At 32.4% G+C, this 26446-nt stretch overlaps 1 protein-coding gene and 1 long non-coding RNA gene across 5 annotated transcripts in view; both read left to right on the top strand.

Moving 5' to 3' along the window:
• The window catches only part of LOC127843969 (b(0,+)-type amino acid transporter 1-like), a 74816-nt gene that overhangs the window by 34992 nt on the left and 13378 nt on the right, over nucleotides 1-26446 (top strand). For all 4 annotated transcript variants that reach the window (XM_052373894.1, XM_052373893.1, XM_052373895.1 and 1 more), the window contains 6 exons: nucleotides 2248-2472; nucleotides 16554-16655; nucleotides 22577-22840; nucleotides 24528-24653; nucleotides 25182-25281; nucleotides 25549-25593. In XM_052373894.1, the coding sequence (XP_052229854.1) occupies nucleotides 2248-2472; nucleotides 16554-16655; nucleotides 22577-22840; nucleotides 24528-24653; nucleotides 25182-25281; nucleotides 25549-25593 (862 nt within the window). The remainder of the gene's footprint in view (nucleotides 1-2247; nucleotides 2473-16553; nucleotides 16656-22576; nucleotides 22841-24527; nucleotides 24654-25181; nucleotides 25282-25548; nucleotides 25594-26446) is intronic.
• Nucleotides 3830-6339, top strand: LOC127843971 (uncharacterized). Its single transcript, XR_008032491.1, has 3 exons — nucleotides 3830-4345; nucleotides 5803-5923; nucleotides 6324-6339. It is a non-coding gene; the product is annotated as an uncharacterized LOC127843971 (long non-coding RNA).

Raw genomic sequence — 26446 nt, 5'->3', positions numbered from 1 at the left:
ATCTTTATGAAATTTGGTCAGAATGTTTATCCTGATGAAATCTGGGTTGGGATTGTATTTGAGTCATCTGAGGTCAAAAACTAAGTCACTAGGTCAAATAATAGGAAAACAGTCAACAATTTGTTTGTGTAGAGAGTAGAGGTAACAGTTTTCATCCAATCTTAATGAAATTTGGTCAGAATGTTTATCTTGATGAAATCTGGGTTGGGATTGTATTTGGGTCATCTGGTGTCAAAAACGAGGTCACTAGGTCAAAAACTAGGTCACCAGGTGAAATAAAAGAAAAACCTTGTATAGACAATAGAGGTCGCAGTTTTCATCCAATCTTTATAATATTTGGTCAGAATGTTTATCTTAATTAAATCTGGGTTGCGATTGTATTTGGGTCATCTGGGGTAAAAAACTAGGTCACTAGGTCAAAAACAAGGTCACATAATAGGTCAAATAATAGAAAAACCATGTGTAGACAATAGAGGTCGCAGTTTTCATCCCATCTTTATGAAATTTGGTCAGAATGTTTATCTTGATGAAATCTGGCATGGGATTGTATTTGGGTCATCTTGGGTTATAAACTAGGTCACTAGGTCAAATAATTGAAAAATCTTCAACAAGTTGTTTGTGTGACAGTAGAGGTCACAGTTTTCATTCAATGTTTATGAAATGTGGTCAGAATGTTTATCTTGATGAAATCTGGCTTGGGAATGTATTTGGGTCATCTGGGGTCAAAAACTAGGTCACTAGGTCAAAAACTAGGTCAAATAATAGACAAACCTTGTGTAGACAATAAAGGTCGCAGTTTTCATCCAATCTTTATGAAATTTGGTCAGAATGTTTATCTTGATGTAATCTGGCTTGGGAATGTATTTGGGTCATCTGGGGTCAAAAACTAGGTCACTAGGTCAAAAACTAGGTCAAATAATAGAAAAACCTTGTGTAGACAAAGAGGTCACAGTTTTCATCAAATCTTAATTAAATTTTGTCAGACTGGTAATCTTGATGAAATCTAGGTTGGGATTGTATTTGAGTCATCTGAGGTCAAAAACTAGGTCACTAGGTCAAATAATAGGAAAACTGTCAACAATTTGTTTGTGTAGACAGTAGTGGTATCAGTTTTCATCCAATCTTTATGAAATGTGGTCAGAATGTTTATCTTGATTAAATCTGGGTTTGGATTGTATTTGGGTCATCTGGGGTCAAAATCTAGGTCACTAGGACAAAAACTAGGTCACTAGGTGAAATAAAAGAAAAAACATGTATAGACAATAGAGGTCACAGTTTTCATCCAATCTTCATGAAATTTGGTCAGAATGTTTGTCTTGATGAAATCTGGGTTGGGATTGTATTTGGGTCACCTGGGGTAAAAAACTAGTTCAATAGATCAAATATTAGAAAAACCTTGTGTAGACAATAGAGGTCACAGTTTTCATCCAATCTTTATGAAATTTGATCAGAATGTTTATCTTGATGAAAACTGGGTTGGGATTGTATTTGGTTAGTCAGGTGAGCGATTCAGGGACATCATGGCCCTCTTGTTTAGCTTTATGAGCAATCCTCATAGTTACCCAAAATATTGATTTGCCTCGAACGGCACTTTTGACTTTTTGACTGTCCTTTTAAGACTCAGTTTCCATTTCCATCTGAAAGCCATGCAGGTGGGGGGGGGGGCCTTTAAATTTAGTAAGAGGGGGCGGTGTTTATTTAAAATAAAAGTAATAAATACAATTACAAAAAAAGAATAATAATTCTCAATTTTTTAGTATTTGTATTTCAAAGAAGATACATCTAAATTTTCTTAAACTTCTCAATTTAAGACAAACAACATGATTATTCCTAATGCAAAGGTCTCAAGGGCTATTCACTTAAGGATAGAGTGAAAAACTCCCGTTTGTAAAGTGATCGAAATACTTTGAAACCATTACTATTCTTCTGGCTCTATTAATGTGAGATCTAGCAACTATCAAATCAAATGGCATAAAATATTTCAAGTCTGATGTCTTATAAAGATCATTATTTGAAAAATCAACAAATTTAAGCACAAAAAAGCTAGATTTTAATAATCCACTAAATGTCATGTCAACAAAAATAAGGCTGCAAGCTGGGCACTAGTAAACTTGGGCCTGGCTTGCTTCTCAGTTTTATATAGGCAGGCATTTTCATGGTCTAAACACTCAAGTTATTATATTAGAAATCAGGCTTTTTATTGCTTGGTTAAACTGCTAATTTCAGTGATCGTTGTGTCATTTCTAGATGTTGACAACACTGAAGTCATGAATGAGAAGCCTCTGAAGAATAGAGTAAAGACAAAATTGCTTGCACTCGAACTTGGTGGGCTACCGGACGACAAGTTGCTTGGTCTGAAACGCAATTCTTCTAATTTGAGCTCAGACTCGGGTTATAGTATTGAGCATGTGCAGATGAAGAAGGGGGTGGGGCTACTTTCAGGTGTGGCCTTGATTGTTGGCACCATGATTGGTGAGTTATAAAGTATGCTTTATTAGTTTTTTATGCCATCAAGGGAGGGCATATAGTGATGGCACCGTCCATCTGTCTGTCTGTCTGTCTTTCCGTCACACTAAATTTGCGTTTAGGTTTCGAAAAATGTTCATAACTTCTATGTCACTCCAGATGTAACCTTCATATTTGGTATACATGTGTATATGGACAAGGCCTTTCCATACGCACACAAGTTTTTTATCTTGGCTTTGAACTTAGGGTCCGCGTTTAGGTTTCGAAATCTGCGTTTAGGTTTCGAAAAGAGTGTTTTTCGGGGGAATATGTCTTCCGATTGAGACAACTCTTGTTAAGTTCTAATATGGGGCCTATTTTAGAAATCATTACCCTACTCAAAAGGAAAATATTTTCACCTATAATAAGGTATAAATTATCTCTTTAAGGTAAGGTCTAGTTTTGACAAAATTTGCAAAGTTAGAAGTGTTTTTATGCCCCCAAATGAGGGTATATAGTGATCGGACCGGACACTTTGTGTTTAGGTTTCGCGTTTAGGTTTTGAAAAATGCTCATAACTTCTATGTCGCTTCAGATAGCACCTTGATATTGGGCATGCATGTGTATCTCATGGAGCTGCACATTTTGAGTGGTGAAAGGTCAAGGTCATCCTTCAAGGTCAAATGTCAAATATATGGCTTCAAAGCGGCGCAGAAGGGGGCATTGTGTTTCTGTTTTTTAATGATCCCAAAGATTTTCATCTTAATTTCACCACACATCACATTTTCTGATGGTGTTGGAAACAGCACAAGCTCAGAAATCTTCTGAGGTCACCATGGTTAGCCAGGAGAGACAATATGCCTGCCTAGTTGAGATTTTCATGGAATCTTACATCAGAAATTTGGCAACTGTCTGGATTCCACTGCAGTGTGGGCCTGTCAGTATTGATTACAATTTCTTCTGTGTTAGTTCTGATGATTCTGTCTGCCTGCTGCCCACAAAATGAACTGGAGAAGAAAGCACACACAAAAATTGTTCCTTGTTTGCCTGTTTCAGATCAGTTTAGTTTTGCGAAATAATCATCAATATCTTAATATTTTTTGGAGGACTGTAATCCTGGTTTTTAAGGCTCCAAGAACTAATTGTAATAATGTTGTTTTGAAATTTAAAACAAAACTTATGCTGATTAGAGCATGGGCCCCGTTTCATAAACAATTCTTAAGTTTTTCGTAAGAATTCTGCGATTTTTACGTACGGACGTTCTTACGCCAATTCCTACGAACGTTTCATAAACGCGTTCGCAGACTTAAGAATTCTTACGAATCTTACTAACGTAAAACCAGTCTGCGCTCTTTAATTGATGGTTTTAAAAGACGTAAAACTAACATTTGGCGCCATCTGTCAGATTATAATAAACACTACGAGAACTAGTAGAAAAGCAATAAAACTAATTGTTATGTATACATTTATTTTTCTCTTTTAAAATAAATAAATGTGAAGTCGTCAGCAGAAATGCTTTCAAATGAGGTCGACGTTTTATGACGCTAAACGTGTTTTTGTGTGACGTTAAATAACTGCACTTGATTAGTTGAAATTCATTCAGGTGAACTGAAACATATATAACTTGTGATCTTGGTAACTAGTTCAGACGAAAAAGGCACTGACCCCTCGCGAAGTTATCGCTTATAATGTAAACAACGTTTTTAAAGTTTGTTGAGTGTAACAATTGCTTTGTTGTTGAAATTGAAATACTCATTGGGGTTAAACGAGCGTAGAGTAACAATACGATGTTGAAATTTACTGTCAAAGTTGGATAGATTTGCGCTGATTAACAATGGAACAAACTGCTATTGATTGACATGGAGGATTTCTAAATTAAGGAGTTGATATTCCGCATCAGGTAAGATGACGAATCTACATGACACCATGGTAAAAATCGCCTTTGCTAAAGGGACTTGTTCACAAAGTTTGGCATGTTTTGAAGGTAGTCATGAAATGCTTTTAATTGATAAATGTAAACATCGGAACTAAATAGTTCCAGTCCAGTATAAACCAATGATAAAATTAAAGAAAGAAAAAAATGTAATCCACACCAGGGCTTGAACCACTGACACCTGGAGTAAAAGTCTAGCACCAACCACTTGGCTGTCCGTACTGATATAGTACGCTCAGGTGTACTATTTATACTTTATGTAAGCAATCTTTGTAATGTAACAAATTATAGCTCCAATATAAAAACAAGAATAAAAGTAGAAAAAGAAAACAAACAGAAAAAAAAGTTCACCACACCGAGGCTCGAACCACTGACCCATGTAGTAAAAGCCAAGCGCCGAAACGCCGAAATCGCTCAGCAATCCGTCTTCACATGTGGGTTTGTGTAATTCAGAGTTCATGTTCTGGTCGTCATTGAGTCTTTACAACTACATTATGTGCGGACCTGACAAACCGTCTTCACATGGGTTGACATTTATTTTATACTTTGTAAAACCATCCGCGTGTTGTTACAAAATATAACGATGACACAAGAAATCAAAAATTTAAAATCGTTTCGCGTATGAGACGCTTTATAATTTTATCAATTTCTAACGATGATTTTTAGTAAACGAAAGTGTATTTTCAGTAAAAGTCTGCGGCATTAGTGTTATTTCGCACACTGATGTATATTGTTCATTTATTTCTTAAATCTGTGACAAAAAGTTGAAACATTCTCATTTTGATAGAGTGTGAACAAGTCCCTTTAACATTGACAGCAAATGTTTTGTTTTGGAAGTTAAATTAATACTGGCTAAATTTGCAGGTGTGTTATTGTTTTAAATTGAGATGGTATGGCATTAAAGGTTTAATACTTACTTTGTTTATATGTCAGATTGTAATATTATTAAAGATATGTGTAAGTTTGAGCTACTTTTGTCAAAACTTACATGTAACATGAATAAAAAAAGTCATTTACATCTGTTAAACTTTTAAGTAATGTTTAAATTTCTATTTATTATTTAACAGTCACTTCTGTTGAGATAAGACTAAACAATTGACAAAATCCTCTTAAGATAAGCTGTTATTTACTTTGTGTGTTGTAATTTGGACAATAATAAATTAAATTCAATAAAAGTATAATTCTGCTTTGGTAAGACATATTTTCTGATTTAAAAAATATTTTGTAAAAAGTAAGATTTTTATGTTTCATATGTCGGGTAAATATACTACAATCCTGCTAAAAAAATGAAATTCTATCTAATTATGTGAGTTAAACAGTATTATTTTTTTCATAAAATCATGCATGTTAGTCATTTTTTATAATTTAATACCGTGTTTAAATTTAATTATGGATATTTGTAATTAAAGAAGTTTGTGTTTTAGGTGAACAGATACTTCATGAATTATATGAATCACCAGGGAAAGGACCCAACTACTTGCACAGATGCATCCTGGCGGGTGAAAGAAGGGATGATCACTTTGGCAACAGATTGTTCAACTGCTTGTAAGAACTTATGTTTTGCATATAGTGACTGTTATAATTCTTACTCCTTTAAATGATTCTTTGTAACTTTGGTTTTACTAAAACATATGCATCGGAACACTACAAAAGTAAAAAAAAAAAAAAAAAGTTTAAATGTTAAGTTAATTTTATTGACAAGTTTAAATTAAGAATTCCGATGTGAAGGGAATCCATTTGAGATAAAGATTTCATAACATATCTTAATGATTAAAGAAACTTGTACATGCTAAAGTTTGGTGTATCCTGATGATTACCAGCCATAAGAGTTTCAACCATGACTGTCAGTTTTGTGTTATTCCAAATTATTTTAAGATACATCAGTAGGATTACATTTTTGATTTTTTTGCACTGGTACTTTTTTATGTTCAATTTTTATTTACAGAAATGTTGATGTGGACTCAGTCAAAGAATTTGCTGTAACTGTGTATGTCTCTTCACTATGTGGACATAAAGTGCTACAGCTGGTTGGAGATTAAGATCACAATGTACTGTTTTAATGGAGAACATCTGTGAATATTTATTCTAACAATGGAAATTCAAACATGAATTATTATAATTAGAAAACATTTTCATGTACATGCTGGAATTTTATTTGAAGTGTAAAACTAAAATAATTTAGAATTATTTTTAAACACAAACACAGTTTTATTATAGAAATAATTGTATAAACTTAAGAGAAATCAGTGTTTAAGTGATGCATTTTATTTAGTGTTTGACCTATTTAACACCTTAACTATGTTTTTTAATGTTGAATGTAATGGTAATAAAAAAAACATAAGCTGACATCCAAAGGGTTTTAACCTTAAAGGGAATTGTTCACAGATTCAGGCATTTTTTTAAAGTATGTCAGTAGAAGCCTTAAATTGCTAGATTTTAACCTCAAAATAGAATTTTAGAAGAGATAAAAACACCAGAAAAATATTGGTATCCATGGGGGTCCTTAAATTATTTAACCTATAACACTCTGCCATCTTGAATTTTATATTTAAGCATTCATTTTATACTTGATATATGTGACCCATGTGAAATAACAAAATTTAACAGAAAAAACAGAATCATTAAAAATTATCCAATCATCACCCTGTTTAATTGTATCCATTACACATGATGAATACTCATAAAAAAGCTGTATTTTCAGTTTGAGTCTACATCATTAGTGGCATTTTGCTCCCTGATTTACAGTACATGTATTCTTTTTTATTTTGTATCTGTTCCTTAAATTTGGAAAATGGTCAGTTTTACTATCTGTGCACAATTCCTTTTGATCTTTATTCTTAGTTTTGTGATCAATGGAATGCCTAATACCATTTCAATAGTAAATGAGATTACGGGTAAGTACTTGTTAAACAATAAGGCCGTAAAACGTGCAAAGCCCTTCTTTATTGTATCTCAAATTGTGAAAAGCAATTCTGAGATTTTTATGTTTTCTAACATTTAATTACTTTTTTGAGTTACTTATTATAAGTAAATGTAATTTTTGTAAGATTAAAATGCATTGACTTGTTCAAATAAAAATAATAACATATGAAAATATACAATTTTGTGTTGTGTATTACATTTGCTTCCATGGCAACCAATTTATTTAAATGATACCATTGTTATTTTTCTACATTTTGAACACCAAATTAACTCAAAATAGTCACATGGATGTACTTTTCAATTACTGGTCATGTACGTAATTCCGGCCACTTTTGGGACTATTTAAGAAAAATCTTTAGTGTTAGGCAACTGGTTGAAACTAAACTTCACATATATAATCCTGGGTTCAAAACTCACCTAGCATGAAAATTTAAATAGAATTAGATCGGTGAATGTTACTTAATGAACAGAAAATGATGACATGTAAACTATCCATTTTCGTAGGTTAAATGTACCTAAAAAATCGGCCACTTTTCGGTTTGATCTGCAGGTAAAATTACAAAGCAATATCTTTTGACAAATGTCCTCAATTTCAGAGTATTAATCAATGTTTATACTATTAAAATTTTTGACTTGAAATTTAAAATAAATGCGAAATTATTATACCATTTACTCCCCCTACCTATTTTAATAAATATAAACAATGGGGAAACTGCTAGTTCATTAAAAAATATTTGTTTTTAATGTGTTTAATAAATTTTTTCAAACATAGCTAAAAAAGTAACCACATTTTGTTTGAAAAGTTGACTTCAGTGTTGATTATTAGTAAACGCTTATATATAATATTTAAACATGTAATCTAGCAAAATTCTTATAAAGGGAGGTAATTCATATATTAAAAATTTATATTTAGGTTCTGATTTGTATGTTTTGAATATAATTTTTTGTACAATAAATTGGTAAAACTTTGATTAAAGTTTATTAGATAAAATAAAAATAATTTTATCAAATATATTTGTTTCTTATATGATTATAATTGTTGCAACATATGATGACATCACTTTCCCCATGAGCCAAATATTTCCTGCTATATTTGTGACATTTTAACACAAAAGTTTACGGTGATATGGTTCTTACATTTGCAAAATATTGCGAGTGGGGATGGTTTTCATGTTGATTTTTCTAAATAAAAACAAAATATGTGCGTAAAGATCATGAAAATGATTTTACACAGGTGGCCGATTTTTTACGTACAGGCCGGAATTACGTACATGACCAGTATGCCATAAATTATAAAACAATATAAATACACTAGTCATAATTAAAGAGATTGTTGTTTTTTTAAATGAATTTAGTAGGTTTTTTTTCTAAAAAATAATAACCATTTCCAAAAATATTTCAGTTGGATGTTGGTAAAGCAATCTATGCATGTTAACTAAAGGTCTATTTTTATAGGGAACAAAACATATATTTACCTTCTTTAAGATACTTGCAGACCAGTTGGCAAAAAAAGTTGATCTGAATCAAACACATCGTTCATCGAACATTGAAAATTATCACCGAAAATCAAAAAAGTTTGTTTCCGCTTGGATATCAACTAATAACTAAAAATCTATTATTGTTGTTCATTTGAAACATGATTTTGAAGCCTTTATAAATATGGTAAAAAGATGTTTAGTTGTGATATCATAATTTGGATTATTATCATTAGCTGTCTGGCATGTATGTACTAGTTCTACCCAGGAAACAGACTCAAGAGATGTCCACACTTGAGTAAAAGCCAGATAATGTTTTGGTATCTTCTATGTATCCAGATCCAAACATTTAATACTTCCCAAACAATACAATTTTGTAAATGAAATTATAAAAAAATTACCTTATTTACAAAGGGAAAACCTTTGTTCTGCTTCTCCTGTTTTGGACATTCCATTTACAATAATTCAGTGACGCATCAAACAGAATCAAAGATAACCTTCCAGTAAATTCAATCCTAGAAGGAAACTCATTGATTTTGTTACACTCTGTTAAGTCGTTAGTGCCAAAAGTGGTTGATCCAATAAACATGCCAGTGTCTTGCATCATCCATGACCATGTATTCCAATTTCCAGTTTGCTTCATACATTCCAGTTTGACATAGATCTAATTAAACTTTCATATACAATTTACTTCTGTAACAATCCTCTCTTCTGTATTTACGCAATGCTTATCCCGTAGTACAAAGCATGGCCAGAGGTAATTTAAAACAAAAATCCATTCAACTTTGTTTACATTTGACCTTGTTTTTTCGTCGCGATTTGGCAAACAAGGGAAACAACTGTGCTCTCTATAATGCACTTCAGAAAGATAAATTTATTACAATTTACCGATTTTGTCAGTTTCAAGAGAAAAGTCACGCTTCTTTTGTCGAAAATGCGCTTAAAATCGTTTTTTTTTTATTTTGGAAAATTTGTGAAGACGTGAAATAGCTAAGGCGGCCATATTTGCGAACGCTACGACAGCCTAGACCATGCGTAACTTTAACGTTGGAACTTACGAATTCGTAGCAGGTGGTTGCGTAAGTATTTTTTTGTGAAACGCTTGAATTTTCTTACGGACTTCGTAAGTATACTTACGTAAGAAACCGTGCGTACGAACGTTTATGAAACGGGGCCATGATGCCTATTAAATGAATCGTCCCAAATATTGTGCTTCTAGAAGGCTTTAAAATATTGCATGTTATTGTAATTCGCATTACTATATTTTTTTAAGACATGACCTTCAAACGGTTCTTCCATGACTCCACATTTGCCAGAGGAATTTTGTAGTAGCATTTGTGGATATATCAGTTGGCTTAATCCCAACATTCCATCAATGAGAGTAAAGACATATTTATTTTTGTTCCATTGGCAAGGCATGCATCTGTCAGATTCTTTTACAAGATTTGAGTTTCATTCCTGGGAACTAGTAAATAAGATAATTATTGGATATACCTGTAGGAAATTGGGTTGCTGCCCACATGAGCTAATTGAAAGCATAAACAGGAATTATGGAGACAGTGCCAGCCAAATTAAGTTGTCCGTCATTGTCAGGTATTTTCATGTTGAGATGCTCTTGACATTTCCAGTGAAACAGGGCCAGTCCAATTACCTTGTTCCTTTTTGTCAGGTGTTCCAAAGTTGGGACAGTCGGGACAAATTTTGCCTATATGTAATTAATTTTGTCTATGTGTTTACATTAGATTTTCAATTTTTTGTTATATACATTTGAATATAATTTGCTTGCAAGATGCAGTCTTCATGCAAGTTAGCAAAGTTTCTGCTTGCCACACAAGATTTTCTTCCTGTAACTTCTCCACACTATAATGATGCATTTTATTATGCTTATTGGCCCCGTTTCATAAACGTTCGTACGCACGGTTTCTTACGTAAGTATACTTACGAAGTCCGTAAGAAAATTCAAGCGTTTCACAAAAAAATACTTACGCAACCACCTGCTACGAATTCGTAAGTTCCAACGTTAAAGTTACGCATGGTCTAGGCTGTCGTAGCGTTCGCAAATATGGCCGCCTTAGCTATTTCACGTCTTCACAAATTTTCCAAAATAAAAAAAAAACGATTTTAAGCGCATTTTCGACAAAAGAAGCGTGACTTTTCTCTTGAAACTGACAAAATCGGTAAATTGTAATAAATTTATCTTTCTGAAGTGCATTATAGAGAGCACAGTTGTTTCCCTTGTTTGCCAAATCGCGACGAAAAAACAAGGTCAAATGTAAACAAAGTTGAATGGATTTTTGTTTTAAATTACCTCTGGCCATGCTTTGTACTACGGGATAAGCATTGCGTAAATACAGAAGAGAGGATTGTTACAGAAGTAAATTGTATATGAAAGTTTAATTAGATCTATGTCAAACTGGAATGTATGAAGCAAACTGGAAATTGGAATACATGGTCATGGATGATGCAAGACACTGGCATGTTTATTGGATCAACCACTTTTGGCACTAACGACTTAACAGAGTGTAACAAAATCAATGAGTTTCCTTCTAGGATTGAATTTACTGGAAGGTTATCTTTGATTCTGTTTGATGCGTCACTGAATTATTGTAAATGGAATGTCCAAAACAGGAGAAGCAGAACAAAGGTTTTCCCTTTGTAAATAAGGTAATTTTTTTATAATTTCATTTACAAAATTGTATTGTTTGGGAAGTATTAAATGTTTGGATCTGGATACATAGAAGATACCAAAACATTATCTGGCTTTTACTCAAGTGTGGACATCTCTTGAGTCTGTTTCCTGGGTAGAACTAGTACATACATGCCAGACAGCTAATGATAATAATCCAAATTATGATATCACAACTAAACATCTTTTTACCATATTTATAAAGGCTTCAAAATCATGTTTCAAATGAACAACAATAATAGATTTTTAGTTATTAGTTGATATCCAAGCGGAAACAAACTTTTTTGATTTTCAGTGATAATTTTCAATGTTCGATGAACGATGTGTTTGATTCAGATCAACTTTTTTTGCCAACTGGTCTGCAAGTATCTTAAAGAAGGTAAATATATGTTTTGTTCCCTATAAAAATAGACCTTTAGTTAACATGCATAGATTGCTTTACCAACATCCAACTGAAATATTTTTGGAAATGGTTATTATTTTTTAGAAAAAAAACCTACTAAATTCATTTAAAAAAACAACAATCTCTTTAATTATGACTAGTGTATTTATATTGTTTTATAATTTATGGCATAATTGAAAAGTACATCCATGTGACTATTTTGAGTTAATTTGGTGTTCAAAATGTAGAAAAATAACAATGGTATCATTTAAATAAATTGGTTGCCATGGAAGCAAATGTAATACACAACACAAAATTGTATATTTTCATATGTTATTATTTTTATTTGAACAAGTCAATGCATTTTAATCTTACAAAAATTACATTTACTTATAATAAGTAACTCAAAAAAGTAATTAAATGTTAGAAAACATAAAAATCTCAGAATTGCTTTTCACAATTTGAGATACAATAAAGAAGGGCTTTGCACGTTTTACGGCCTTATTGTTTAACAAGTACTTACCCGTAATCTCATTTACTATTGAAATGGTATTAGGCATTCCATTGATCACAAAACTAAGAATAAAGATCAAAAGGAATTGTGCACAGATAGTAAAACTGACCATTTTCCAAATTTAAGGAACAGATACAAAATAAAAAAGAATACATGTACTGTAAATCAGGGAGCAAAATGCCACTAATGATGTAGACTCAAACTGAAAATACAGCTTTTTTATGAGTATTCATCATGTGTAATGGATACAATTAAACAGGGTGATGATTGGATAATTTTTAATGATTCTGTTTTTTCTGTTAAATTTTGTTATTTCACATGGGTCACATATATCAAGTATAAAATGAATGCTTAAATATAAAATTCAAGATGGCAGAGTGTTATAGGTTAAATAATTTAAGGACCCCCATGGATACCAATATTTTTCTGGTGTTTTTATCTCTTCTAAAATTCTATTTTGAGGTTAAAATCTAGCAATTTAAGGCTTCTACTGACATACTTTAAAAAAATGCCTGAATCTGTGAACAATTCCCTTTAAGGTTAAAACCCTTTGGATGTCAGCTTATGGTTTTTTTTATTACCATTACATTCAACATTAAAAAACATAGTTAAGGTGTTAAATAGGTCAAACACTAAATAAAATGCATCACTTAAACACTGATTTCTCTTAAGTTTATACAATTATTTCTATAATAAAACTGTGTTTGTGTTTAAAAATAATTCTAAATTATTTTAGTTTTACACTTCAAATAAAATTCCAGCATGTACATGAAAATGTTTTCTAATTATAATAATTCATGTTTGAATTTCCATTGTTAGAATAAATATTCACAGATGTTCTCCATTAAAACAGTACATTGTGATCTTAATCTCCAACCAGCTGTAGCACTTTATGTCCACATAGTGAAGAGACATACACAGTTACAGCAAATTCTTTGACTGAGTCCACATCAACATTTCTGTAAATAAAAATTGAACATAAAAAAGTACCAGTGCAAAAAAATCAAAAATGTAATCCTACTGATGTATCTTAAAATAATTTGGAATAACACAAAACTGACAGTCATGGTTGAAACTCTTATGGCTGGTAATCATCAGGATACACCAAACTTTAGCATGTACAAGTTTCTTTAATCATTAAGATATGTTATGAAATCTTTATCTCAAATGGATTCCCTTCACATCGGAATTCTTAATTTAAACTTGTCAATAAAATTAACTTAACATTTAAACTTTTTTTTTTTTTTTTTACTTTTGTAGTGTTCCGATGCATGTGTTTTAGTAAAACCAAAGTTACAAAGAATCATTTAAAGGAGTAAGAATTATAACAGTCACTATATGCAAAACATAAGTTCTTACAAGCAGTTGAACAATCTGTTGCCAAAGTGATCATCCCTTCTTTCACCCGCCAGGATGCATCTGTGCAAGTAGTTGGGTCCTTTCCCTGGTGATTCATATAATTCATGAAGTATCTGTTTACCTAAAACACAAACTTCTTTAATAACAAATATCCATAATTAAATTTAAACACGGTATTAAATTATAAAAAATGACTAACATGCATGATTTTATGAAAAAAATAATACTGTTTAACTCACATAATTAGATAGAATTTCATTTTTTTAGCAGGATTGTAGTATATTTACCCGACATATGAAACATAAAAATCTTACTTTTTACAAAATATTTTTTAAATCAGAAAATATGTCTTACCAAAGCAGAATTATACTTTTATTGAATTTAATTTATTATTGTCCAAATTACAACACACAAAGTAAATAACAGCTTATCTTAAGAGGATTTTGTCAATTGTTTAGTCTTATCTCAACAGAAGTGACTGTTAAATAATAAATAGAAATTTAAACATTACTTAAAAGTTTAACAGATGTAAATGACTTTTTTTATTCATGTTACATGTAAGTTTTGACAAAAGTAGCTCAAACTTACACATATCTTTAATAATATTACAATCTGACATATAAACAAAGTAAGTATTAAACCTTTAATGCCATACCATCTCAATTTAAAACAATAACACACCTGCAAATTTAGCCAGTATTAATTTAACTTCCAAAACAAAACATTTGCTGTCAATGTTAAAGGGACTTGTTCACACTCTATCAAAATGAGAATGTTTCAACTTTTTGTCACAGATTTAAGAAATAAATGAACAATATACATCAGTGTGCGAAATAACACTAATGCCGCAGACTTTTACTGAAAATACACTTTCGTTTACTAAAAATCATCGTTAGAAATTGATAAAATTATAAAGCGTCTCATACGCGAAACGATTTTAAATTTTTGATTTCTTGTGTCATCGTTATATTTTGTAACAACACGCGGATGGTTTTACAAAGTATAAAATAAATGTCAACCCATGTGAAGACGGTTTGTCAGGTCCGCACATAATGTAGTTGTAAAGACTCAATGACGACCAGAACATGAACTCTGAATTACACAAACCCACATGTGAAGACGGATTGCTGAGCGGTTTCGGCGTTTCGGCGCTTGGCTTTTACTACATGGGTCAGTGGTTCGAGCCTCGGTGTGGTAAACTTTTTTTTCTGTTTGTTTTCTTTTTCTACTTTTATTCTTGTTTTTATATTGGAGCTATAATTTGTTACATTACAAAGATTGCTTACATAAAGTATAAATAGTACACCTGAGCGTACTATATCAGTACGGACAGCCAAGTGGTTGGTGCTAGACTTTTACTCCAGGTGTCAGTGGTTCAAGCCCTGGTGTGGATTACATTTTTTTCTTTCTTTAATTTTATCATTGGTTTATACTGGACTGGAACTATTTAGTTCCGATGTTTACATTTATCAATTAAAAGCATTTCATGACTACCTTCAAAACATGCCAAACTTTGTGAACAAGTCCCTTTAGCAAAGGCGATTTTTACCATGGTGTCATGTAGATTCGTCATCTTACCTGATGCGGAATATCAACTCCTTAATTTAGAAATCCTCCATGTCAATCAATAGCAGTTTGTTCCATTGTTAATCAGCGCAAATCTATCCAACTTTGACAGTAAATTTCAACATCGTATTGTTACTCTACGCTCGTTTAACCCCAATGAGTATTTCAATTTCAACAACAAAGCAATTGTTACACTCAACAAACTTTAAAAACGTTGTTTACATTATAAGCGATAACTTCGCGAGGGGTCAGTGCCTTTTTCGTCTGAACTAGTTACCAAGATCACAAGTTATATATGTTTCAGTTCACCTGAATGAATTTCAACTAATCAAGTGCAGTTATTTAACGTCACACAAAAACACGTTTAGCGTCATAAAACGTCGACCTCATTTGAAAGCATTTCTGCTGACGACTTCACATTTATTTATTTTAAAAGAGAAAAATAAATGTATACATAACAATTAGTTTTATTGCTTTTCTACTAGTTCTCGTAGTGTTTATTATAATCTGACAGATGGCGCCAAATGTTAGTTTTACGTCTTTTAAAACCATCAATTAAAGAGCGCAGACTGGTTTTACGTTAGTAAGATTCGTAAGAATTCTTAAGTCTGCGAACGCGTTTATGAAACGTTCGTAGGAATTGGCGTAAGAACGTCCGTACGTAAAAATCGCAGAATTCTTACGAAAAACTTAAGAATTGTTTATGAAACGGGGCCCATTGATGACTAAATAGCAAGTGAGAACATGCCAACATCCACATAATTTATTAGTTGCTATAATACATGATATAGGTATCACAAACAATAGCAATTGCAGCATATTAATTGATATTGGTATAAGCTATTATAATTTAAGTAGATAATGTTTCACGTTTTAAACTTGTTTTCCTGTATATATTTTATACCCTAATAATACTATTGTTACACTGGACTGGGATTCTTACTGCATTCTCGCGGCAACCCTGTACTCTTAAGGAATGTCGAGGACACCGTGGGGTCTTCGCGGGACAGCAAAGAGGCACCGTCCAAATGCCAAGACTGCCAAGGGATGATAACCTTACAGCAACTACTTTAATGGACTTGTTATAAATTAACACAGAAGTCAGCAAATGTCTGCCCCCGTTGCTTGAATGCTGCAAGATCTTCACAAGGAGGGGAAAGGAATGCTAAGAATATGAGAGGGACGAGTGTAGTCATACTTGAGTCGCCAAAGAAAACGCAGACCATTTGTTCATAATGCCCTGAGACTCAACAATATGATTCTCTTTTCAGGTTCGGGAATTTTCATTTCCCCAAAGGGCGTACTTGCTGGCAGTGGATCAGTAGGTGCCAGCCTCGTAGTCTGGGCCTTCTGCGGCCTGATTTCTCTCCTTGGTATGCACAGTAAATAAACACTCAAGCCAACCACCGCTGTTTAATCTTTAACCAAAAAAATCATCAAAGTATGCTAAAAGAATGTTGGATGGCGAAAGTTTGAAATTACAAGTTTAGATTAAGATTGAAAAGTGCAGCTTGCTGATGATGGTTTTAAGTTGACATTTTGATTTTGGTGTAATTGTATTGATAGCTGACTTTTTGGTTGATTAACTTTTTTTAATAAGGATATTTATAATTTTTTGGGTATATGTTACTTGTCTCTTTTGCCTAATTGTTTAATTTATGTTGAATGTTTTGTTCTAAATTCTTAACCTGCATGGTATACATGTTTAATACAAATGCAATTTTTTTATTCAATGTGGGTTTATTTCTTATTTAACATTGGTGTTATTTGTACTTTGCGAAAGAATTGTCTATGTCATTATATCAGGAATTAGTGTTTGTCGTCCACACCCTCATATGTTTAACCACTAAGAGTCCAGTTGTTTAACAGATTTATGAATATTGAGCATTGAATGCATTTAATTTCTAAACTTTGCAAAGTACAATATGTTGAAATATAAAAATTGTCCAGCATTTCTGGTGCGTATGCATAACCTGCTTGTGTAACAATCAGTGACGAATGTAAGGTTTGACAAACCTTAAAATAACCCTTATTGAAAATAAGTTTTGAAAATACGTGTCTAATAATCCTGGTTGAATAAAAAATTGACAAAACATGTCTTATAATGTTTGCTAATAGTGAGTTGTGACAAAACATGCCTTATTGTCCCTTTTGAAACAAAGTTTTGACGAATCATGTCTAATATTCCTTGTTGAAAGTAAGTTGTAACAAATCATGTCTAATATTCCTTGTTGAAAGTAAGTTGTAACAAATCATGTCTAATATTCCTTGTTGAAAGTAAGTTGTAACAAATCATGTCTAATATTCCTTGTTGAAAGTAAGTTGTGACAAAATGAATCTAATACTCCTGGATGAAAGTTATGCTTTGTGAAAACATGTCTATTCATTCTTGATGAAAGTTAGTTTTAACAAAACATTTCTAATATTTGTTGATGAAAGTCAGTCTTGAAAAAACAATGTCAAAAATTTCTTGATGAAAGTTAGTTTTAAAAAACATGTCTAATTACCCTTGTTTTAAGATAATTTTGACAAAACTTGTGTCATAATCCTTGTTGAAAGATAGATTTGACAAAATTTGTCTAATAACACTTTTTGTGTGAAAGATATGACAAAATGTGTTTAATAATATTTATTTAAAAAGTTTGTGGTTTTTGTGCTGTGCGTTACGCAGATCAATTGAAATAACACATGTTCCTCACTTTCAGATATTCTCACCTATGTGACATAACATACAGTGTTAGAATGTGTTGTATATTCGTATATTCTAAACGCATTAGATTTTTTTGCTATTTTTAAGCCCACACTAAATGGCAATTTTTAAATAATTGTTGACATAAGTTTAATTGATTTTTTTATTTATCATTTGTGAGGCATGTTTTCGTATTCCACAAAATGCCTTTTCCTGTGTTTAAATATCATGATAATTACCAAGATAACTAGCTAAATTCTAGTTCTTGAAATGTTCAGCATGCATTTGTTTTCATAGAGGGAAGAAAATTCACTAGAAAATTAAAGATCTTATTGAGAAAACTTTGATCGATGGTTCTAGATGCTCTAGTCTGTGGATATATTGGCAAAAGTCTTCTGGGCACCAAAATGCTTGCAATGGGGTTCATTATTTAATGATTTAATGTTGTTTATCACTTTAATTGTTATACTATCAGATGTAATTCAACCAAATTTCACAAGACAGCCTACAGTATTAACATACAATTATAACAACAAGATTATCTATTTTTGAGTGTATATGTAATGTGGGTAATCATAAAGACGTTGTTTTATAAGGACTCATTAAAATTTAATTTATTTTAAGTATGAAAGGTTGTCATGGGGCATTTGTGCACGCTCAGGAAAGTGAGTACATGTACAAGTGATGAAATTCTTATTTAATATGCAGTTTCTTCTAGTAAAAGTAGTCTCCATTTCTGTTTTTATTTACATTAAAAAAAATAATTAATCATAATTATTTTTCCATTTTTGTTTTCTTTAGGTATATTTTAAAGATATTTATTGTGATAACATGTTTGAGTTTGTTGGTAGTTATTAATATCCCTTTTTGGCTGATCACTTACTTATGAATGAATTTTGATGCGCTAGATTTTCTGCACTGCATTCTGACATCTGTTTTGTGAAAAGTGAATAATGTATATCCCTAAATAATTCCTCCCATCCCATTTCCCAATTATTAACCTGTATTAAATCCTCATAAATGAAAGCTTCCCAGACTAATTCATCCTCATGCCAAACAGAGCTTACATAGGCTTTTGATTTTGTTGTTTTTTTGTGTTGTTTCATTTATATTATTTGTTATATTCTTCCCTTATTTAAAAAAATGAGCTTTTTTATCCCAATTTTCATTTTAGTCTATGTATGTACTTTAGGTTTGTTTCCATTCACATCTCTTTTTGTTATTTTTCTTATGTAGGGGACTTCTTCCCCTTTAACATGTATGGTTTATTATGCTCTTATTTGAACAGGGAACTGTGAAAGGTCATGACGTGACTGCCTGGAACCTGATGGGAGCTTTGTCAGACAACTGAAGTCACTGGCAAACAAAAATGAATATTAGTGGCTGTTCCATAATTCTCAGAATGGAGAGACGAACTTGGCATTTGTAAATCAATTATTGCCCCCTCATAGTTTCGTTAAAAAATGTACTTATACATTCAGTGGTATGCTAGGACCAGATATAAGAACAATATAAATTATCATGAATGGATCTTTTCTCAACAAAAAAAACAGTTTATAAAAATGTAATTATTTATTTGAATATATAGGTTTGTGCTTTGTCATAAAGTTTTTAAACATCTGTTTAACTCAAAATATTAAGATGAAGATTTTAAAGTTATTGTTTCATGAATTGTTCGATTACAAAACTGCTAAAAATTGTTTGAATTTGAACATGGTTATTTGGTTTTATAAAATGTGTGGTCAAAAATAAAACAACAACAACAAACACAATCTTTTAAAAATGATTTTAAGCCATGTGTGGAGCATAAATCACGCATGTTTTCAGTTATTTGTGTTCAAACATTTTTTAAATCGCTGGTTCTAGCATATATCCAGAATGCTTCAAAACGAAGCGAATCAATTCCCGGTGTAAGGTTTTTTAGGGGTCGTCTCAACGGTAAACGAGTATGTATGTTTGGTGAGGGATTGGGGATGCGAACTTATGTGTGTCTGATAAGAGACCCACATAACGTTTACAACCTTAATCCTTCGACATTTTTGTGTAACTTTTTATGGGTCAAATCCTGGAAGAATCTGGCATATTTCCCTTAGTTAGCATCAGCCAATTTTAGGTTGGTGATAACTAACAAAAATGTAAAAAAAAAATACTAATACAATATTACAACAAAATTTAATCTCAACTTAGGTAGCATTAGCAAATGTTAGGTCCATAGCTACTAACAAAAAATCTCACTAATGTAGACAATGAACATTTAAAGTGACTTAAAATAGGCAAAAGAACACAAGTTACAAATATGAACTAAGTTAGATTACCAGTTACAAATCTTTGCAAATAAATAGCAAAATACCAGTCCCTTGTCAGAAAAATGACAAAATGTTGAAACAATTAAAATTATTCCTGTAAAGTTCGATAGATGATGCAGTGTTAATGAACATATTACACAAAGAATAAGAGCAACTTGTTGATCAAATGTTGTGTTCAACTTTGGCCTTAATATATTTATTGATATGAATATGCCAGATTTTTCTAGTGAAAAGGCCCCTTTGCTATGATTGAAGAAAATTTCTTTGTCACTGATGGTTTTACACGTTAAAAATAAGTGAAACAACAATAGGGATAAGCATGCGAATGTAGAGTCAACATTTCTTGCACAGTATACAATATATTGAACACAATCTTGTATCCTTTGCATGTATGTTACAAATTCTTCTGTTTACAAACAATGTTACATGTATCCTGCTAAATGATATCTGAAGAGATAAAAAGGTTTTGAAGTCGGTAGTAAATACAAGAAAAATAAATTTATTAACTTAGGCTCTAAAGTTTAGATTATAGTTTAGGGATTAAATAAACTCAATTAACTTTAGTTTAGTTGTGTGTAAAGTTTTTGAAAATAAAAGATATGCCTGAACCCATTGCTACCTGTACAAGGATGAATAGCTCCAGACAGAAACTACTTTATTATGTCTTCCCCCCTTATGAGTTGTCCCCCTCCCCACAAAAAGTCCTCTCCTCCTCTAACTGCCCCTGTCTTGCCCTCCTTATTTGTTCGGAGAGACATGCAGGGAACAGCTATAACCAAACACCCACTACTGGATCCTTTTCCCTTGGGGTCCCTTTTGGGTCAAACAGTCCTCCTGGATTGTGGAGAGATAGTATTGACCCCATAAATAAATTTTGATAAGGCAACAAAACGATAATTAGGTAATAAATGAGAGCAATGCCAATACGCCCTCCATAAATCGTTTTCATGGACAGCATCATTCTTGTGTGTTGCTATTTTTTGCTTTAAATTACTTTGTGTTTACAGTAACAGATACAGGCGATTCGATGGAGTTATGGAGTCATCAACATTATTATATATCGGAGAGAACAAACTAAACAAAAATGGAGAGACCGCATGTGGCAATTGTAGAAGTCTTTTCTCCATCTTTTCACTAGGAAGGAAAGATAAAGAAAAGCTTTTCCTTCATTGAACCCCCAATATTTTTGTTTCGGCCCAGGCCAGGGTTTCAATTTGTTAATTTTTAGAACGGTTGCATGTCGTCACTGGGAAGACGAAATGTAACATACACAGTACACGCGATCAAAAATCAAATCAATTTGTTGTGTTTATTCACTGGGAAGAATAAACAAAACAGATTTCCCTTGTTTTGGATACATTTTTCTCTTTGGTTACCATTTGGCTTCGCGACCTGGCCACCAAAACTTTGTTCTGTTTTTTCACTGGGAAGGAAAAACATCGAACAAAGCCAAATCTTTTTTATCCAAATTTTGAGTGCTACCATGCCTGAAGAACAAAGTCCTCCATTCCAAGTTAGCTAGTTAGCGTTTCATTTGTTGTGGAGAGGCATATTATCACATCTGCTTGTGAATTTTACTTCACTAAGCCTTACAGAATAATTGCTCACATGAAATTGATTGTCCAACCCTTACCCACTATAATTAGATATTGGTGCTTTTTGTCTCAAGTTATGGGCTGCCACGAATATAATTGTGTAACTTACCTTGGACATTGGTTTTTGTATTAACATGTGTGTTTCTAACAAATTTACCATAAGTGGATATTCTATCATGGTCATTTGTCTATCAGTTTGTCCTCACAATGGGGCACAGAGTTTCCTTTCTGGCAGCCAGAAACAGGCTTTTCATAACTTAAAGGTGATTTTTGGTCATTCAATGTTAATATCTGATCCAAAATTAATATATTTAAAAGTGTATTTCAACCAAAATTATGACAGCCGCAACATATTTCACAATTTATATGGCTGATAGTTTAATGAATCAAAAACATATTATCAGTCGTATAATTTTATTGTTTGTTTTGCCTCTGAAAAGAATAATATTTAATAAAAATAAAATATAAAATAAAATTAATGAAAAAGAAATCTTTAAAACTTTAGAATTGTAAGATTTACATTTTGTTATGACACAAAATCATCTTGATCAATATTAGTTGTTAAAAAATAAAGAAAAAAAACCCCCAAAAAATTGAAAAAACACTTAAATATAACTTATGAATGCATCAAAATAACTGCCATAAACAACATAAACTGCAAAACATGATGTTTTCCTTGTACAGACATGATAATTGGATTGTAGGAGCCTTGTCGTATGCTGAACTCGGCACCATGATCACAAAGTCCGGCGCAGAGTACGCCTATCTGCAAGAGGCTTTCAGTCCGATGCACCGAACGCTGGGACCCGTGCCCGCTTTCCTGTTCGCGTGGACGTCAGTCCTTATCCTTAAACCAGCCTTGTTTGGCGTAACGTCAATGAGCTTTGCTGTGTACCTAGTTCAGCCTTTCTACGGCGACTGCGTCCCTGGTGACCTGATTGTCAAGATGGTGGCTGTGCTTTGTTTATGTATGTATAATGTCTGTTTTTGTGTCAGTAAGTCCCTGTATTTCAAGAATGCTTTCACTGCTTATGTTTTGCACAGGGCATATAAATAGGAGTAGTAATTAGTTGTGTCTAGTCAATACAGGGTTGAGTTAACATACTTAGTATGGGTTTCAATAATAATGATTGCATTATCTCTGCATACTTCCCATCAAGGCTTGAATTGAACTTTGTTTAGACCAAGGCATTTTTTGTGAGTAACAAATCACACACATTAGGTTTTTGATTTCACTTAGTAATAGCCAAATTAATTAAATGTCCAATTGTGTTATAAATTTGTGTTTACAGGCATTCCAAAGAAAACTAGCACACAAATATCTTGTGCATAATTGTAGCACAATAATATTGATAAATATTTGTTTAAGTCCTGTGTCCCCAATATTGTTGAAGAATGAGTACCTGCCAAAAAATAATAATTTATGAATGCCAACTTAAGCGCTTTGTCTGATTGCCGTCTTCTGGAGAACAAAAACCATCAGAGATTTATCAGACATAATTGGATCATTGGGTTATTGGGGTAGCTACTTGAATGCTAGTTTAAACCCCATGTCTGGCATTATCAGATTATCTTATTGCTGTAGATATTCATGTGACATGTACAGCATTCATGATCTTATGAATATGTCTCGGTGTTTAAACACAGATATAAAGAATTGACATGTACTCTTGTATATTTATCTGAAGGTTTAGAAAGAAATTATTAAAAAGGGCAATTATTTTGAAGAACATGTATTATTAAATTGATTTTATTGGAAAAAAACTTCATGCCAACCTGTTCTAGTGTTAACGCTAATAAAGCACACTTCTCTGGCAATGTACCCTTTCATTTGTTCGAGCTGGTATGTGATAAATGTAATGTTTATTAATGTCTATCACACTAAGCATACTATAATGCATGTTACGTTCAATACATATTTCTTTCTACCCTTCTAGAGTTATATAGTATACATGTACAGGGTTCTCAATAATAGCCGGACGCCGGCTAAAGCGGCCGTTTGAAATCAGCCTTTGGCCGGTTAAAATCGCACAGATTTGGAAAATCAGCAATTGACTTTTCAAAATGTGTGTGTCTTTTCGGTAATTTTGCTCCTATTTGCTATTAAGCAAAGACGTCGCTTCATTATCTCCCTTAACGCATTACAACAACAACAACAATGAATAGGCGCATATTGGAATCGGTCAAAAAGCAGTAAAATATTTTGACGTTCTGTTCATCACATGTTGAGTTAAAATTTTACAAAAGTAATAGAGCTTTTTCCATTTGTCTTTTGTTAGTTAAAAAAGCTAAAATTCATAAAATGCACACAAAAATGCTCAAATTTAATTGCCTGGTTGACCACTAAAATAGCCATAAAATGGCCCAAAATGCAGGAAATCAAGTGCTCAATTTTAAAATTTGCTTTGCAGATGATATTTATGCTAATAAACTAACATAGTTATAGTATAAGTATAATACTATACACATTTTGATTTTGATTTGTTTCCATACACATTTTCTATTCAATAGTGATGTTAATAATTAGACACTGACAAAAAAGAAGAGTGTATGATTGTTTTCTTTTTTTCTATATCATTTCACCCACAGCCTTCACATTTTTATTCTATCCGGCATGTTAATATTATATCATGATTTCTTAAATGTTTATTTCAGTTTTCATCACCTTCATCAATGCGTATAGCGTTTCCCTGGCAACAAAGGTTCAGAACTTCTTCACCGTTATGAAACTCATCTCCGTGGCGATCATCATCATCGGGGGCATCTACATGCTTGTAAATGGTAGGCATGCTAGTCTATAAGAAGAATGAATTAATGTGGATGGAACTTAACAAAACTTTGATTGGGCTTTTAGTAAGAATTCTTTTCTGTCTAGAGGCCTTTAAAAATCTTGTGTACATCATGTACCTAGCTCTTATTGGTCATTTTGTGTTCTAAATACTGGCCTTTTTCTGACCTCTCAAGGAAATGGGAAGTGTACTTTTGATTGGGAGTCTTTTTGTTTGGTAATTTTTAAATAAAGACTGGACAAAGTCGCTGTATTAGGATTTGTGAAACGTTCAGATATTCTGACCCATGAGAACAGGAGTTTAAGGCCTGGTTTATTTATTTTTCCGTTCAATAAACAGTATTTGCAGTTCTGATGTTTTGACACCAAACCACTAGGGTGTTACAAAAGTTGTTTTAGTTTAGCAATTATTTATCAAAATTGCAAACACTGGTTTGATGGTGAAGAAACAAAGATAATGTGAAGATTATTTGATTTCAACATGATCAGATTCTGATATATTTTGTTTGTGTAATCCCCAGGCAACACAGAGATACTGAAGACAGGTTTTGAGGATACCGAGCCCTCCTGGTCCATGATTGCTCTTGCCTGCTATGATGGTCTCTGGGCATATGACGGCTGGTAAGAGTTTATTATAAACTTAGGTTTAATCCGGTTAATTTTGTTCTTGGCATAACACAATGTGCATGTAACTATGTTACGCTGTACATGTATGTATAACCCATTTTATCATACCACTCTATTGATATGTGCCTGACATAACGCTGTCTGATATATTTTTATACCGTACCTGGCAAGCTCGCCCTCTATTATTCTAATCCTCGCCAGATATATAACACAACGATAGGGCAGTAACCTATTATTCTCTATTTTTGAAATGCCTTGCAGGAATAATCTCAACTATGTCACTGAAGAGTTGAAGAACCCTCACCGGTAAGTTTGCTGTCATATATTGTTATTTATGATGATATAAAATAACTGAGTTGCCAATTTTAGAAAAATTCTCTGCTCCCATTTCTAAACAGACTTAAGTTTTGTATAGCTTAAATGTTGTTTAAAGTTATTAGTATTTGGGTAATAGTTCAGGAAATACAACTTGGCCATTTTCATATTGTCGTATTTTTATGCCCCCGGATGGAAAGATCAGGGGCATATTGTTTTTGGCCTGTCTGTCTGTCATTCATTCATTGTGTGTGTCCCAAAACGTTAACATTTTGCAATAACTTTTGCATTATTGAAGATAGCAACTTGATATTTGGCATGCATGTGTATCTCATGGAGCTGCACATTTTGAGTGGTGAAAGGTCAAGGTCATGTTTGAAGGTCAATTTCAAATATATGGCTTCAAAGCGGCGCAATAGGGGGCATAGTGTTTCTGACAAACACATCTCTTGTTGACACTACATCAACACTTTCTGAAATCAAAAAATATTTTCTCACACGTTACCAATAAAAAAACCTACATAAAATGACACACATTAAAAGCAGCATTTTTCCTCTTTACAAAGTTGGTACACATGCACATCATAACTCGTGCTCCCATATCTTAAAGTACTTGCTCTTTCTTAATTTGTGTACATAAATTTTGTCAAGAGCACATCTTGAACACTGAAAGAAGTTTCCATTTTGAACTTTATATGCAGGTCAATGTCATTTTTGCAATTTGCTGTGCAGGCAAAGTATAAGTATAAGTCGTGCTTCCATAAGAATTACAATGTATTATATTTTGTTATTATTTTCGTATTTAAACTTTCTCTAGAGAATATCTTGAAAACTAAAAGAGATA

This window comes from Dreissena polymorpha, chromosome 9 (assembly GCF_020536995.1).
Source record: "Dreissena polymorpha isolate Duluth1 chromosome 9, UMN_Dpol_1.0, whole genome shotgun sequence".
NCBI lineage: Eukaryota > Metazoa > Mollusca > Bivalvia > Myida > Dreissenidae > Dreissena > Dreissena polymorpha.
Note: the sequence above shows the minus strand (reverse complement) of the source record. Positions and strands in the feature narration are given on the sequence as shown.